Genomic DNA, 16,659 nt, shown 5'->3' on the forward strand with positions numbered 1-16,659 from the left:
CGAAGGGGCAGGAGCGCGCCTCCACACTGATCGCCTGTGGCGTCCGCGCCCGGAGGCGAAACGGTGTCTGAAACGGGAGCGACTTGAGGAAGCCACGCCAGGGAACGTGCCAGCCCGTGCGGCCGGCCGAAGCCCCCTGCCGCCATCTTGACTACGGGCAGTCCCGCGAGGTAGCCGGGCGCTGCTCCTTTCGCCTGCCATCTTACCGTGCGCAGCGCCGCCGGAGGGAGAGCGGTCCGGCCCCGGCGCGGCGGTGAGGGGCGGCGGGCAGGGCTGGCGGGGAGCGGGGCGGGCGGGACGGGGAACGGGACCGCGGGCGGTGAACACGCAGGGTCTGCCCCCCGCAGGGCTGCGAACCTGTCAGTGTTCCTGCGAGGGGGAGGTCAGCTCTTGCTGTCAAGTTAGCTCTTGAGATAAAGTGTCCTGAGATAAAGTGATTTTATTGTTGTATGATAGTTACAAAGGGGGGACAACTTCCCAGAAAAGTCACAAAACCTACCCGGCTTTGGTTCTTCAACATTTAAACATAAACATTTGCACCTTCCTTTCTCTCGTTGATAGTTTCACTAAACTTTAAAGCACCAGGAACCACGTTTTGCAGTAACGCTGCAGGTTAATACTCAGTCTAAGCAGCAGGTACCACTTGCTAAGAAACAGTGTGAGTTTTAACTGTTTCTTCTCATCTGATTTACTTAATGAATCAGTTTCATTTCTTTTTGAAAGAGAGGCAGTTTTACCTGCAGTTTATATTATGTATATTTCACATAGTGCAAATGATCTGCAATTTACGATGTTTGGAAATTTCAGGCTGACTATCAAGAAATGAAGGTTAGGATGTCATGTGTTGGACTGCGAAATCTTCTCCAAGGGCTGAGCTACAATGTCAAATACTACTCTAAGCATAGCTGTCTTCAAACAGTATGTATTTCTAGTAAAATAAACCAAAAAAAAAGCCACATCCTGGCCCGTTCAGGAAGTACATTCATGCACAGGACTCTGCCACCTGGAAGCATCCTGCCGTGGAGATGCTTTTCCTGCAAGGTACAGTGATTAAGCATAGACTTAATGTCAACAACCACCTTGGCACATCTGTTCAGGAAGCCAGCCATATTTTCCAAATGTAGAGGAAACACATTTTTCCCAAAGGGTTTGGAGCAGGGGGATAAATATCAGGATTTCAGTTATGTTCAAAGATGTATACAGTTGTTCAAATGTCCTATACTGTTTGGATGTAAAGCTGCATTTTGGTTGGTTTTCCTGCTGTATCAATTTTTAAAAAATTGGTATGTCCCAAAAGGATTCAGATAAAGTGTCAGGAGATAGCTGCAGGGAGACATCACCTAGCGTAGAGGCCAGGCATCCAAACCGATGACACCAGATGTAACGACTGAGCTCAAAAAAACTTGACTTTTTCTGTGCTGACCAGTAAGTCATGGTTTGCACCATATTAAATATTAAAATATGCTATTGACTTCTCATAATTGTATTCACATATGATAAATTATACTTTTAAAGGTACTTGGATTTATTTCCGAAGTAAATGTTACGTAAATGGGTGGCAATGTATCATGCACAGTTAGAAAATGCACTGAAATAATTTCAGGTCTTCTGTTCTTGTGTTTCTAATACAGTTTGCTAAAGGTATTATAAAAGTTTACTGCAGTATCACAGCCTGTAAACAATTTATATGCATAATGCATAAGTACTGTTTAAAAAGATTGGCATTTTGGTTTCTCTTAAACATGTTTTCAAATGGATGCATGGTTGTTCTAGAATTGTTTCAAGTTGACAGTGTTTCTTCAGAGGTGACCCAAAGATCACGTTCTTGTAACCCTCTTGTTTCTAACCATAATGTAAACAATTCCTAAGTCTGTGTCTAAAATGTAATCACATGTTTCAAGGAGAACATAGGAAGCCTTTATGGATGAGAATGTGTGGTTCTGTTTATTCCTTGGCAGTTAACTAACACAGTTACAAATACTGGTCTACAACACTAGTTCCAGGATACAAAAAGGTGTTTTTTTCATGTGAAATGAAGCTGTGCCTATTAGCTTTGGGGTTAATGTTTTCAAACATTGTCACTGAGATCCTCTGCTATGCCCAAAATCTTTCTAGATGCTTTTCTAGGTGACTGGTTTTTCCCTAGGCAGGGAGGTGTACAGTAACTAACACATACCTACACTGTGGCTGCCAGCTCTATGTAATATTTCCAAAAAGTACAATGGGAACTGCTGAAAACAAAACTAAGGGAATCATCAAAAGATTCATAAAGTGTGAAACTTATCAAAATAAGGTGTGGATGCTAAAATTTTACACAGATGTAAGGGGAGAAGATACACATACAGGAAAGAGACTTTTTAAATATCCATAAACCACATTCAGCTCAGGAAGTTCCTGAGATAAAATCATTGGAGGCTGGGGAATACCTGTTGGGGAATATCATCTGTGCTTGTCCCATTCTTAACACTATCCTAAATACCCATTTGTGGCCACTGTGGGGTTTTTGTTTGGTTGCTTCTGTTTTGGGGAATGGTGTAGACTACAGCAACTTTTCCAGTGACTGGGGAGAGGATGGTACGACTAACACATACTGCAGTTTCTATATCCTGATGAATTACACAGTTGCTCTAGAGCTTCTCTAAGGGCTTTAGTGATTTCTTTGACTTATGCTTCTGATTTGGTGTTTCAGGCTAGAGGGAACATTGGTCTGAACCATTCTCATGAATGGTATGGTTTACATTCATAGGGAGTCTGGTAACTGGAGGAGGTAGTTTCTCCTCCTTTGAAAGTGTATTCATAACATTCATGTTTTAGATCCCATGCCTTTGTGAAGACAAACCAGGAACAGACCAGCAGTTCTTGATGCAAGGGGAGGATGGGTTAAAAAGTATGTGCTGCTTTTCAAGTTTGGACACATTCACATAATATCTTGAATTTTATAAAATGCTGCTTTGTGTGACCTGTGCAGTGTTATGTACTGTAATATATGTTGTTAAGCCTCATTTGTTCAAATAAATTTGAACAAATGAGATTGTACAGCAAGCAAAAAGAAGTAGCATTGTTCTAGCAATTTTAACGCATTTTTAACATTTTTACAAGAGAAGACTCTGTTGATGGCAATGAGGTAGCAGTAGTCTGCTCATAGATTGTGGAAAACCAGAGCCTTAAGCTTATTCCTGATAAAATTGTTGCAGAACCCATATCAGCTCATTGCTTCATCTGCACCTTGTGAACATTTACACCAACACTTCTGGGGAGGTGGAGCAAGAACCTGAACAAGCTGCCAGAACACCTAGGTACAGGTACAGAGGTGTGAGCTGCACTGTTGTCTAGGAAAGAAAATTATACTCTTTAAGACAGGAAAATTATGAGAAAACACCTATGAAGAAGGAAAAAAAACCAGAATTCCACAAAAATCAACTAAAACCTAGTTTTAGAACAAGAACAAACATATTTACATATAATCGATAAAGAGCATGCATTAATAGTAGCCTGAATTTTGAAGAGAAGACCTCAATAAATATGTCAAGTAAAGCACATTTGACAATCATAGAATGGTTTGGAACAGACATGAAACATTATCTAGTTCCAACCCCCATGCCATGAGCAGGGACATCTTCCCCTAGACCAGGTTGCTCAAGGGCCCCGTTCAACTTGGCCTCAAACACTTAAAGATCAAAAAGATCTTACAAAACTTACTCCAACTGTGGTTTTTAATGGCAGATACTATTATAATAATGCAAAGTTGGGTTTGGGTCTGTAGCTCAGGAAATACTATTGTTGCTTCAGTATATTCATGTTGGAGTACAGAGTGCTGGCTTGTAGCCATTGTTGTGTTTCCTTAGCAGGAAGGAACAAAAACCCCTTCCAAAAGGAAACAAAATGCATCCATAACAACATCAGACCTTTTGTACAAGAATCTTCTGAAATCAGAGCAGGAAAACTGGAATGCCATTTCAACAAGATACAAAGCTATGACAAAGAGAATCAAGGAAAAATTAGAAGAGTTGCATAATAAGTATACGTTCAATTTGGGAAGCCCAAGGGTAAGTGGCAAAAAATACAAACTCATAATTGATTACAAATAAAAGGCAGTGAAATCATTCTTGCTATAAAATGCTGGTTTACTGATTATTTTATGGTTGTAGTTTTGAGTTTTCAATGTTTTAATATTTGTGGATAGTAACAGCACGTGTTTAGACCATGGTAGTGTAGTTACCTTAATTGCTCCCTAAGCAAAAGCAAGTAAAGATACAATAATCATATGACTTTCTGATAAAGAATACAAGACATTTTAAGTTACATGAGCAATTGCAGGTGATCTGAGCCTTTTGTTGAATTTAGAGCAGATATAGTAGCTTAAGTATCCTAACTTTGAAAGAACCTTCCTGATGCATGCAGTTCCTTCTTCAGTATCAAATACATGTGCTATATTTTATCATTTGTGTAAGTTACAATTGCGTTGAATATAGGGATTCTAAGGAAATAGTATAACTATATGTTGGACTTGAAACATATTTGGTTTATATTGAACAGATCAGGTTTGGAGAGAATGTGTACTTTGAAGAGAATGGCTGTGTATTTCTTTCAAAAGCAGATGATGGTAAGGGATTTGTCTTCCTAACATGGCACAATTGTTAAAAATGTTGTACACATATCACTTAGTGTACTTTTCTTACATGAAAGCTTAATTGCTGTGTTTCTTAAATAAAAAAACTAAAATTATTTTTATAAAATTTTTATGATTAATAGCTCTAGAATGATGAATCCAAAAAGGTGTGGTGAAAAGAGGTAGAGAATACTATGTATTGATACTAAATCAATATATAGTATTTCCTCTCCTCTGGAGAGGAAAGAGAGAAGTCACTTTTTTTCAGAGCCCAAAATTAACATTTTGAAAAAATGAAAAGCACATTGATGCTTTTTTATTTCTGAGGGAGTGGGAAAAAATTTTACAAATTTTGTTTAGTAAAAACAACTGTGCTTTAAGTATTTGAACTTTAAAATTTAATACATTTACTAGAAGCCAAGAGCTACACTTTTGAAATGTTTTTAACAATAACTACAAGACTTTTTTTTTTCCCCTGGAACTGTATTTTTTTGTTTATTTTTACGAAGTGCATTTGTAAATATCTTGCCAGACAAATATTTGGTGTTAATAAATTACAGTAGTATGCTTGTGAACACTGCTGACAGACTTGCTAAATACAGGCATTAATAACCACTGTTAATTTTGGCAGTGCCTTAACTACAGGATTTTTTTGCTATCTCTATTTTTAAATGCAGTAGATGAAGAAAATGGTGACATTTTATTCAGTACTGAAGATCTTGGTTTTTCTGATGCCTTTATTCAACGTATTAGAATTTCACCAAATCAGAGGTACATGGCCATCAGCTTAAAAAGTGAAAATTCTGAAGAGGCAACCTGCGTTATTATGAAACTTGATCATTTCCCTGTTGTGGAAAAAGTCATTCCAAGTGTATTTAGTTTTGGTAAGTTGTTTATAAATATCCTGTGGATCACACCAGCTTTCAACACAACATTTTTGTTAGTCTACAAATAATAATAAAATATTAAAAAAAAAAAAAGGAAGCAAAATTTTTACATTTAATCATTACAGCTGTATAATTTTTTTATTTACAATTTCTTTCACAATGCAGAGTTTCAAGTTTCCTGATGTAGATGAAAGCGACTGCTTTCATGATACAAGTTTTCCTTCACTGTAAAAACAAGCATTTATACATGTTGAACAGTCATGCATATAGTTCTTTTTATTTCATAGTACCATAAAATGGTAATTCACTCAATATGCTTTAAAAAATTACTGACATAACTGTCTACACTATAAAGATCCTTGTGAGAAATGCTCTAGTTATTAAACCCTTACAGCTACAACTGCAGTCTCTGATAGCTGTAGGCTCTTGGCTTCGCTGAAAAGCGTGCACGTGGTACCGACTGTTAAGTACTAGCTAGAATTTCAACTGGACCCTAGGATGTGGGTCACAATTCAGAGCCCAGTGAAGTCAGACCTTGAGTCAATTCTTTAAGAATAGGTAACAGAGCTTTACATTACTTTTAAATAAGCAGAGGTAAACTGAAGTGAATAGGAAATCTTTCTTTTTTTATGGTATGGAATCACAGAAGTTTTTGGCTTGGAAGGAACCTTAAAGATCATCCAGCCCCCCTGTCATGAGCAGGGACACCTTCCATGTTAAAGAATATAGAAAAAGAGTGCAATAGTGTGTATACAATGTTCCACATATTGTTTTTTAGATCATATTATTAGATGTCATCAAGTATAAGTAATGCAGGGCAAAAATTTAAAAATCTAGGTAAAACTTCCTAATTACAAAAATAAAGAATAGCAAGAATTTAATGTTGTGTCTGCACAATTGAAGTTTATAATGCCTGTTAAAAGCTAGGCCTGCAAATTTGCCAGTGACATTTTTCACTATACATGATTTGAACATCTATCTGGGTTTGTCCAGAAGAATCAGTACATTCATAAACCAACTCCCTGTTCTCTACATCGTGTGACAGCTTAGGGCAGATAATTAGAAAAAATGACTTTCAGAATGGTAGAGATTACACCCATTTTGTCATCTTACTCAGGTGTGAGGTACAGAGGTATCATGAAGTACAGAGTTCCCCCAATCATGAGCAAGAGAATTTGCACTTGCAAAGTATATGCTTGTATTGCACGATGCTTGATAGCAGGCAGACAAATGAAAGTTCTCGAAAATTTACATCGAAGATTTTTAAATGCTAGGCTATAGAAGAACTTCTATTTCCCTCGTCTTCATAGGGAACCCTCAGCTTCCTGTGCAATTTGGAGCCACAGTGCTGTTCAGACAGAAATTGTTTGCATTACTTCAGTGTGGTACTTCCTTCAGTTCTGTATTGAAAATTAGTATTTATGCATAAGACAGCATACAATAACTTTTTAAAGTATATGTATTAAACATCCTTCTGGTGACTGTAGGACCAGCAGAGATAGCAGTAATTTGGCTGGATCAATCGGATTACTAAATTGCAAGGTTCCTGTATTTCTTTGTTTATAATGTTAGTGAACACATGTACACGCATAGAAGACCAGAGAATTTTTATCTCAGCAGTACCCATGGGGCACATGCATCATCTCTTTTCTCTAAATGGTTTGCATGCAGTCACATGCAGCAGTGCAGAGCTCATACTCCCTTTATTATCTTGTTAACTCCATGTAAACCTCTGTTTCTCTGCTCAGTTTTAAACAGCCACACGTCTTCTATTTTCCTGTTACTTCCAGAACCCCCACAGGGTCAAGAGCTTCCTCTTCCTGGGCCCTGGAACTAGAACATGGTGGAACATGGTCCTCTGCACTTTTCTTCTTTTTTTTTTTTTATCCCCGCCCCCCCCCCCCCCCCCCCTTTTTTTTTTCCAAATGAGGTTCTTGTTCTGTGGGATTCAGAGAAAACATGGAAAAATCTTTTTGTGGCTTACCCCAGCCTCTGGGATGTAGAAGACCTGTCCTCAGTTCCATGTCAGCTGCAACCCACCTTTTTCAGCATTGGGTCCAGTGTTCATGGAGCTCTGTTTTCTCTCGATAATTGTATATACTGATCCAAATTTGATATGCATTTATATCTTTTTCCAGAATGGGCTGCGAATGATGTTCTGTATTACACAAGTCAGAAGAACCTTAAATGCCAGAATGTGTTTATGACCACTTTCACTAATCAGAAACATACTAAGTTAGTTTATACAGAACAAGACGCAAGGTAATACTTATGTAAAATATAACAAGTCCTTCATGTATTCTTGAGTATCTTATATGTAAAATATAACTGGTTTGGAAAACATATTCTTTCTTACGGTAAAAGGCAATTTTAACTTGTGTCCTGCTGTCAGTAGTGCCATATGCAGTCTAAGAATGTGCTCTGTTTTCCTCTTGATAAGTGATCAACAGAGATTTAACTTTCCTCTCTTACCTCACGAGTTCAGCTGAGTTTATAAATGTCAAGGTCAGTCTCAGGTCAGGGTGTCCTTTAATGAATGTGCGACAGTTTCATACAAGGTAAATCAGACTGTGGATTTCATTTTGTTTTCTCTGCTATTGATGTCTGATACATCTTTTAAAAAAACCATAGAAGTTCAGGCTAATCCTTGCTCTGGGTAATGGATGAGAAAAATCATTACAGCATTCCCAGAGATAGAACTATTGTTGACTGAATACCCTCTCAATAACCTTTCTTGAAGCAGTGGTTTAGGAAGACAAGAAGGCTCTAGCTAAATTGAGTGCAGAACTAGTTTTTCAGCTATGCAGCATGTGGTTGATTTATACAACATTCCTTAAATGTTTGTGATTATTCTTAATTCAAGTTACATATTCAGTAAAGAAATTTCTATTATACTTTCATCTAAAAACCAGAAAAAAAAAAGTCTGCAATTGAGATGGAGTAAATAAGATCCTTTTGTTCCAGTGGCATTTGATGCATACTTTTGGAAAATCAAATTGCACTGACCTGACACTTCCCCACAGGGAAACTGTTGCCATAATTCTGAAGGTCATAGTCATTACAGTCAATCTACTAGAAACTTACTCTAAAGGTTCATGTGCTACTGCAGCTCATACCTGAAGTTACTTGTTCACTGGAGATGGCAAGACATTCTTTTGTATTGACACTGAGCAGTTGCATTCTACATCTGACCAGCTCTTTTAGATGCAATCAAATCATTTTTGGTTTCTTGACTTCCTTAAAAAAAGCTACAAAGACAAAAAAAAAAAAAAAAAAGTAAAAAAAAAAGTAATATCAAGGTCAGAGTCCTTGGGGAGAAGCGTAACCTGCATTTCAGCTTTACTCTCTCAGAGGTAAGGTCAGCAGAGCTGAACTGTTCAAATCTCTACTGAATGCAGTGCCGCACTCTTGCCAAACTCATGTGTATTAGAGAGGCAGGAGGCTGATTCCTTGCAGACTTTAGATCCCCTGCTGTGCCTGTCCTCTTTAAGATGTCAAGAGGGTGCAATTAGAAAAAACAATAGCACCAAAAAAATTGGAGTTCCTCCACCTGCAAATAATTAAAGGCACTGAAAATGCTATGTAAAGCATCCTTTCCTTCACCAGTCAAATATTTTGAAGTCTAGAGGGATCATTATTGCAGTCATGTATCTGATCTGTATTAATGCAGATTACGGTACTCAACCCTGCAATTTCTTGATGAAATCCTCTGGATCTTTGTGTTGGACAGTTTTGCTTTTAGAGACATCCAGTCTTAAGATTCAAAATGGCAAAGAAACTGCTGTGTCCCAAGATGAGATGTTCCAATTAATTAGGATGACTGATGAAAAATTGATTGTGAATTTTAGCCTGAATTTGTCTACTATTAACATTCAGCCACTGGTTATCATTCTGTTTTCTGTTTCTAGATTTCATAAGCATTTAAAATCAGTAGATACTTCCTAGTTTCTTAGATAGTTCCAAACCCAGTTCCTAGTTTCCAGCTTTACCAGTGCAACCTGTCTGTCTTGTCTCATATAGGCCTCTCTACTTTTTAAAAAAATAGTCCTTTTTACCATACTTGCTTCAGACAAAGTTAAGTCAGTAACACTGCGGCTTTTTATCAATTTATCTTTATAATAGCTCTTACTTTTCTTTTGTTACTGCCATTCCCACATGATGTCCTTTATTAATTTAATTATCCATTATTACTTTAAAAAAAATGGGTGTTACAAGCTCAATAAAAAGTTCTGTGTTTTGCCTGAATTTTAAGCCTAAATACATCAATGAGCTTCTAGTCTTATCTCAGTAATACAAATACTTGGATTCAGTTAGGCAGCAACTGAACTGCTTTCTTTGCAGATTTGTGGGGTTTTGAATCCCAGAATGAAAGCAGCAGGAGTGGGTTTGGGAACCAAGTAGTCTTGAATTTCTTCAGCCTCTTTGCAGGCATGCTGGTTGTTACCTTGCAGATGGAAGCCCATGATTCTGAAACAACTGATATATTTTTATAATACTAATCAAGTTTAAGCTTTTTTAAAAAAAATAATTATTCCTTACAGATTCTTTGTGGACATATATTGCACCAGAGATAGGCGTTTTCTCACTATCAACAGCAACAGCAAGACCACCTCGGAAGTTTGGCTGGTTGACTGTAGACATCCTTTTAAGTCACCTGCTCTAGTACAAGCACGAACAAAAGGGGTCATTTACCACATTGAGCACAGAAATGATGAGTTATATATTCTTACTACATACGGAGAACCTGCAGAATATAAGGTAGTTTTAACTGATAATAAGGTTCATTCAGATAACTGTTGCAGATCATATAGAAATAGTAAAGCTGGCTTTTAATTCAGTGCTTCACAGCTTATTGAAATAATTTAAGAGAATTACACTGAAAGACTGATAGTAGTACATGGAGTCTTACCTGTGGCTTGCCAGTTTGTTTCTAACTCCTTTGGCAATATCAAGAAATGAGTATGCTTTAACAGTCATTTCCCCTATATTAAAATTTAAGTTGGTTATCTCAGTCTACATAACCAAACCACCTGGACATGCTGGACATGCTGAAAGCACTTACTGCATGAAAATTTTCTACAGATTAATCTATAAGAACTGAACTTTTCCAAATGTTACATTGTTCTTCCATTTTGCCCAAGTAAAGGGAGTTTCAAAGCTTCCAGTTTTAGTCAGGTAAAACCCCCCAATACAAACTAATAAATTTTTGCAATAAAGATGTTGCATGAGTTCACTTACATGTCTATAGATCTCATTCATAACTCTTAACTACATCTTGGTTTTATAGCTGATGAAGGCACCGCTAGCTTCCAGTGGCATGGAGAACTGGCAGTTAGTTTATGCACTGGAAAAGAAAACCAAGCTAGTAGATTTGGAGATGTTCAGCAATCACTGTATTATGTTCCTGAAGAATGCTGGTCATCTTTACTTAAATGTGATTTCTTTTGTTTCACATTCAGTTCAGTCAATAAAGGTATGTTTTAACACTTTTTTTTTTTTTTTTGGTAACATAACATTATGGTGAAAGCCAAGATAGATAAATTCCAAGAGTACAAGTGGTTTGGAAACTATAATACTGCCAAGTATTATGCCTGTTTTATATTACTGTGGCTGTTTTTCATGTGGTGGCTTACTGCAGCACTTAGAAAGTTAGAGAGCAGCTATCCTATGAGTCAGTTCTTTCTTCAACAGAAAGAACAGTCTTCTTTACAGTCAAGCTCTTTACAATACCACTGATTTCTAATGTAAAATAGGACTTGATTCCCTAAACACTCTGCTTAGTTTTACTGGGCCATTTTTGGTTACATTCATGAGCATAAGCAAGGAAATAAGCCTGGCCCTCCCACAGAAGAAAGATCAGAACATTCCGAAGACAAGTATGGACACTGCCCTATAATGAGTGGGAAGAGTCGAGGTTGCAGTAGAATTTGTGCAAAGTATTTCTTCTCTAGTTGTTGCTAAATACTTGTGGATTAAAACCAAAAAGTGACTCAATTCAAACCCATGATTTCTGGAGACCATTCAGGCAAAATACTTGATTGATTTGTTTGCCTGAAAAATACAATCTGAACTACTCGCAAGTTTATTGCGACAAGCTACCAATGCTGCATTCTATAGAACTGCTACAGAAAAGGTTTTCAACAAAGTACACTGTATGGTCTCTAAAACCTTCATTTTTTTAAAATGGTCGTAGTTTATTTATTCAGAAAGGGTCTGCAGTTACTCTGGAGAATTTGGACTTTTGCTGCCATTTCAGATGTCTCTAGCAACCCAACCCAAGTAAGTAGTGGTCTGGCAGAGGGTTTGACTATGTCCCTGCTGCTCTCAAAGAATGAATCTTGATTTCTTTTATTCTTAGCAGAGTTAAAAATCTTAAATATAATAACAGTAAGTGTCTGAGGGAGAATGTGCCAGGAAAAGGTTTTGTTCTTCACAATGGCTGGCACTAGGAACAAAGTTAAGAGGCAGGGGTTTTCAGTGGCTTAGCATTACTGAGCTAACTCACAGCAAAGGCATAACAGCTGACATGGACTTGGCTGTATAACATGTTGAAGTAGGACTGAAAAATTAGGGGAAATAGGATCTAAAAAATAAAAACCATGCAGAATCATTTCAAAGAATGTTTTAATTAAAAAAAAAAAAATCTGCACTAATGCCCATTTTAAACCAAACTTGGATTTATTTTCCCTTTTTTTTTTTTTTTTTTTTTTTTTTATTTCATTGTACAGCTTTATCCCATGGCCTTAGGGGAAAAGTTTGCCAAAGTGTTTCAGTTTTTGACTGTTTCATTACTGAGCTTAAAAAAAATACACGTTGTGCTACAGACAAGCTGAAGATATTCAGAATCTTTTTCTCTGAAGGACACATTAGGCAAAATTTACAAAAGCAATGTAAGGGTCGGTCTCACTTGAAATGCCATGTTTTCTCAGCTACCTACGTGGGCCTGTGAATTTGAATTGGAATCTCATCCTGAACATACCACCAGCACTTGCTATTTTCAGCTCACCTCCCCGGTACACCCCCCTAAGCGTTTTGCATATTCATTTAAAGAAAATAATCTCATTGAACAAGCTGTGCAAGAGGTACCAATTATTACGAATTGTCACACTACACGTTTACTAGCTAAAAGCAAGGTAAGAATTTTTCAGTCCTTTTCCCATTCCTTTTATTCCTTCCTTCTTCCCCACCCATTTAAAGAAAATGCATTTGGCAGGGAATAGAGATTAAAAAATGTAAAGAGCAGTTGGTGCTATAGTTACTAAACAGTGGGTGTTTTCTCCAGTGCTATAGAGAAGAATGAGTCGTGATAGGATTTTTTTTTTTTTCATTAACCTGGGTATGCTAAAGGAGATAATAGTACATGATGAGTCAAGAATCTTAGTATGGTATAACTTAGAATTGCTAGTTGATATGTGGTGTCATACTCTCCATGATAAATGAAAAAGGTGCCAGCTGTTGAAAAGAACACCCCACAACCAGCTGCACAGCACAGATCAAGAAAGAAAAGTTTTAACAGCCTGAATTTAAAAATTTGGAGATGTTAATAAAGAGTTTGTGCTGCAATAAGTGGTAAACTATTTTGTTAATAATAGATATTCTTGGTGTTAACAGGGGAAGGGAGACTTGGGTGCTTTGGTAGTTTAAAAACTCCTCAGGTGTTGCACTTAAATGAATTTTATACTCTGCATTCGTAAGCTTACACAGCAGAGGTTCAGTCTCTTGCTTTATTTTTCAAGAGTGCTTTGTACATTATAAGTGAAAAAAATTACTATAATCAGAAAAACACATTTTAAAATAAATAATTGAAGTTTTCATTGCTATGTGTCATTGAGATTTCTGCAATGTCCTTTATTGTAAAATACTGCTTCTTTTCCAGGATGAAACTTTGGTGCCAATTACAGTTTTTCATAATATGAATTCTAAAGAGCTACACAGGAAACCACTTCTAGTTCATGTATATGGAGCTTATGGCATAGATTTGAACATGAGCTTTAAAGAAGACAAGCTGATGTTAATTGAAGAGGGCTGGATATTAGCATATTGCCATGTTAGGTAAGTTAAATATAAAATAGAATTAAGATTTTAATCTGTGGGATATACAGGTATTTCTTGATAGGCAACTGAAGAGGTACAGAAATATTTTTTTTCATGTAGCTATACCCAATTGTTCCTGCTTTTCACTTCCATCTCATTTTAGATTTTTTTAAAAGTAGTTTTAACAAAAAAGTAAATTTACCTCAGGAAAAAAATGTATACTTTCAAGACCACATGCTGTATTTAGGTTTCTTAAATCAATGGGATAGTTGTATGTAACTTTTAATCTTTTGACATCTCATTACTTCTGGTCTCACCTTTGCTCAAGAAAAATTTTGGTAACACATTCAGATTGCAGTGACATGCTACCTCCCTCTCTTTCCAAGGGTATTGTGTACTAACGTTCAGTCTGTGTCTTCTGAAAGCCATTTGCCTTCTACAGCAACTACTTAAGCATTTAACCTGCATCTCTTCTTTTATTGGCTAAACCCTCTGTCTCCAGTTTAGGTACAAACCTACTAGTTTTATAAAACCACTATGTAATATATGCTTCATATTTTCATTGAGATAATAATTCAGTAGGTAAAGAAGATAACAAAAAAAGTGCTTTAGGGAGGGGAAGGAACTGTTTGAAACACCAATTCCAAAACAAATTCAGTATACAAATATATTCAGTCATTTGCTATAGTCAGTGGCAAGCATTGTGCTGTTCTTCCTCCCACCCCTCTACGTATCTTAAAATTTAAGTCAGTCCTAGATGAAGATGGATTCTTCATCCAAAGATGAAGAAATTTGGCAGACTACTCAGTTAATTTTAAACTTGAAACCTGAATAGGGAAACTTCAGGTGGCTTAGAACTAAAACAGTGGTTGTGTAGAAAGAACTAGAAATAATTTTTAAATTCTGTATTACAAAATAGAACATTTCAAGTAGTATTTAAAATTCACAAACTAGAAAAAAGCCCCCCTTTCTAACACTCTCAGAATTTAAGCTATGCAGAAGACAAATCCTGAGGGTCTCAGCGTGGAGCTGAGAAATACAATTTTACTGTTTTAATAAATGCTTGTGTTAGTGATATAAGTATTCAAAATGTTTCAGATATTTTAATAAATATTCCTGTATAAACAGATAATGTCTGATTTTGTATTGCCTACAATGAGGGTGTCATTTCCTAAAGTGGTGCTTTTCCTGTGAGTTCCAGGACACGAGGCCAAGGAATGCACCTCTGCAGTTAGGATTTTCACCAATCATCATGCACAGATTTTTTTGCTTGAATGTTGTGTATTTTATCCATAAAGGAGGGTAAAGACAAGAATAGAGGAAAGAAGAGTTAATTGGGAAGGGAAACTATGGTTTCGCAATTCTGTGGCTGCTGATGTCCTTTCATGATCTGAGGCTTTGCCGTGTAATGTTTTTCAAAGAGACTCCAACTTGACTTGCTTTAAATTTCAGGGGTGGAGGAGAGCTAGGCCTTAGCTGGCACAAAGATGGATGTCGGCATAATAAACTCAAAGGGCTCCATGACCTTAAGGCTTGCATCATGCTGCTGCACGAACTAGGATTTTCTCAGCCAAAATACACAGCACTAGCAGCTGCCAGTGCTGGAGGAGTTCTTGCAGGAGCCCTGTGCAACACTGCTCCAGAACTTATCAAAGCCATGGTTTTACAGGTGAGGGGCTGCAGACCTTTTATGGATTATGATGTTAAATTGTGTTTTCCAGTTCATTCTACCAGTTTCAGAATTGGAAACATTCCAACTCAAAGTTCCCTTTCCTCATTTGAGAAAACCTTGAACTAGGCCTGTGAGGTCCTCTGTCCTATTTGCCAACTTTTCTTTTTTAATAACTTCTAAGGCTCCTTTCGTAGATGTTCTAAATACAATGATGAAAACTCATCTCCCACTGACAATTGAAGAACAGGAAGAATGGGGAAATCCATTAGCAGATGAAAAATGTATGAAGTATATCAAAAGCTATTGTCCATACCAGAATATTAAGCCACAGGTAAAACTATACTTTCTATGTGGAATACTACTGTAATGAAGTGTAGCAGTTTATGAGAGAACAAAAAGTGGATAATTGGATTTTTTTTTTTTAAAAGAAAGCCTATTTTACCTTTTCAGTGCTTTAAGCCCCCATAACTTTAGAATTGTCTTTGCTGATGCCTTGTGTGAAAATTAATCATTAATACAAATATGAACTATTTCAGTAATGATCTTGGCAATATTTGGTGTCATAAGTGACCCCTGAAATCAATCAAATGCCTTCTCCTAAATAATCTGTAGATTTCAAAAACAGCTTTTGTCACAGGACTGCCAGGAAGTAAGAGATTGTTCTGGAGTATAACAAACCTTAATATGTAAAATACCTTCTACTTTTGGAGGGTTTCTGTTATTCTATTGGGTTTTGCAGACTTTGTCACAGGAGGAGGGAGGCATTTTCCACTGATTAAATACCTTTCAGAGGCAAACAATGAAACAGAAAAGGCGCTATAGCTTTGATATTGTCATCTCAGAGGAAATCTTTGTTTGAAGTAATGTGCTAGCTGTGTTGCATAGCTTAAGTAAAATCTTATTATATAAACCCAACTACTTTTTATGTGTAGAAAGATGGTAAAAGCAAGCCTCAACTACTGTTCTAAGGTGAACCATTCCATGATTATTACTCCTCACACTTTCTTTTGTTGCAATCATCATCAAGCAGACACATACCAGACCTTTACCAGTGGGGGGAGGATGGTTTTTTTATTACCTCTTGCAAGTAGATGATACCCTAACCAAAATATTTTTTGCAGTTAGAGTGATAAAAGTGCTTTTTTAGGAGTAGGTAATTATGTAATAGATGTGGTTTTAGATTAACCATAACAAGTAGTACAGTAAGAGAAATAGAGAAAAATCTGTTACTTCATGAGAAAAATCATTTAAGTATTGAACTGGTTTTGTTTTTTAATATCAGTGTTACCCTTCAGTTTTTATCACGGCATATGAAAATGATCAACGGGTGCCGCTAACAGGAGTTTTACGATATGTTCAGAAACTTAGGAAGGCTGTACTAGATCATGCCAGCAGAACAAGTGAGAAAGGTAAGAATAAGAATATCACAGATAGAGTTAACTAAACCAGAATATTAG

At 36.8% G+C, this 16,659-nt stretch overlaps 2 protein-coding genes and 1 long non-coding RNA gene across 13 annotated transcripts in view; 1 reads left to right on the top strand and 2 right to left on the bottom strand.

Moving 5' to 3' along the window:
* The window catches only part of CAMKMT (calmodulin-lysine N-methyltransferase), a 223,768-nt gene extending 223,552 nt beyond the window's left edge, over window positions 1-216 (bottom strand). The window contains exon 1 of the mRNA XM_030499142.1: window positions 1-216. Within this exon, the coding sequence (XP_030355002.1) occupies window positions 1-201 (201 nt within the window). The 5' untranslated portion in view covers window positions 202-216.
* The window catches only part of PREPL (prolyl endopeptidase like), a 22,708-nt gene continuing 6,208 nt past the window's right edge, over window positions 160-16,659 (top strand). For 2 of the 10 annotated variants that reach the window (XR_003993426.1, XM_030499133.1), the window contains exons 1-13: window positions 160-253; window positions 808-1,041; window positions 3,846-4,046; window positions 4,537-4,603; window positions 5,287-5,493; window positions 7,635-7,758; window positions 10,038-10,254; window positions 10,784-10,969; window positions 12,426-12,629; window positions 13,373-13,548; window positions 14,983-15,199; window positions 15,384-15,533; window positions 16,485-16,611. Coding sequence is in view for 8 of the 10 variants with exons in the window: in XM_030499133.1 (XP_030354993.1) it covers window positions 823-1,041; window positions 3,846-4,046; window positions 4,537-4,603; window positions 5,287-5,493; window positions 7,635-7,758; window positions 10,038-10,254; window positions 10,784-10,969; window positions 12,426-12,629; window positions 13,373-13,548; window positions 14,983-15,199; window positions 15,384-15,533; window positions 16,485-16,611 (2,095 nt within the window). In the remaining 2 variants the exon portion in view is untranslated. Of the gene's footprint in view, window positions 254-807; window positions 2,888-3,194; window positions 4,047-4,536; window positions 4,604-5,286; window positions 5,494-7,634; window positions 7,759-10,037; window positions 10,255-10,783; window positions 10,970-12,425; window positions 12,630-13,372; window positions 13,549-14,982; window positions 15,200-15,383; window positions 15,534-16,484; window positions 16,612-16,659 lie in introns of those variants that run through there. The other 8 variants (XR_003993427.1, XM_030499134.1, XM_030499135.1 and 5 more) reach the window with 8 other exon arrangements.
* LOC115613547 overlaps window positions 5,487-16,659 on the bottom strand; it is an 11,398-nt gene continuing 225 nt past the window's right edge. Inside the window, exons 1-4 of one of the 2 annotated variants that reach the window (XR_003993429.1) lie at window positions 10,036-10,112; window positions 8,613-8,744; window positions 7,481-7,654; window positions 5,487-7,329 (exon numbers count right to left, since the gene is read on the bottom strand). This is a non-coding gene — a long non-coding RNA (uncharacterized LOC115613547). Of the gene's footprint in view, window positions 7,330-7,480; window positions 7,655-8,612; window positions 8,745-10,035; window positions 10,113-16,659 lie in introns of those variants that run through there. The other variant, XR_003993428.1, reaches the window with a different exon arrangement.

The sequence above is a fragment of the Strigops habroptila genome, chromosome 10, assembly GCF_004027225.2.
Source record: "Strigops habroptila isolate Jane chromosome 10, bStrHab1.2.pri, whole genome shotgun sequence".
NCBI classification, from domain to species: domain Eukaryota; kingdom Metazoa; phylum Chordata; class Aves; order Psittaciformes; family Psittacidae; genus Strigops; species Strigops habroptila.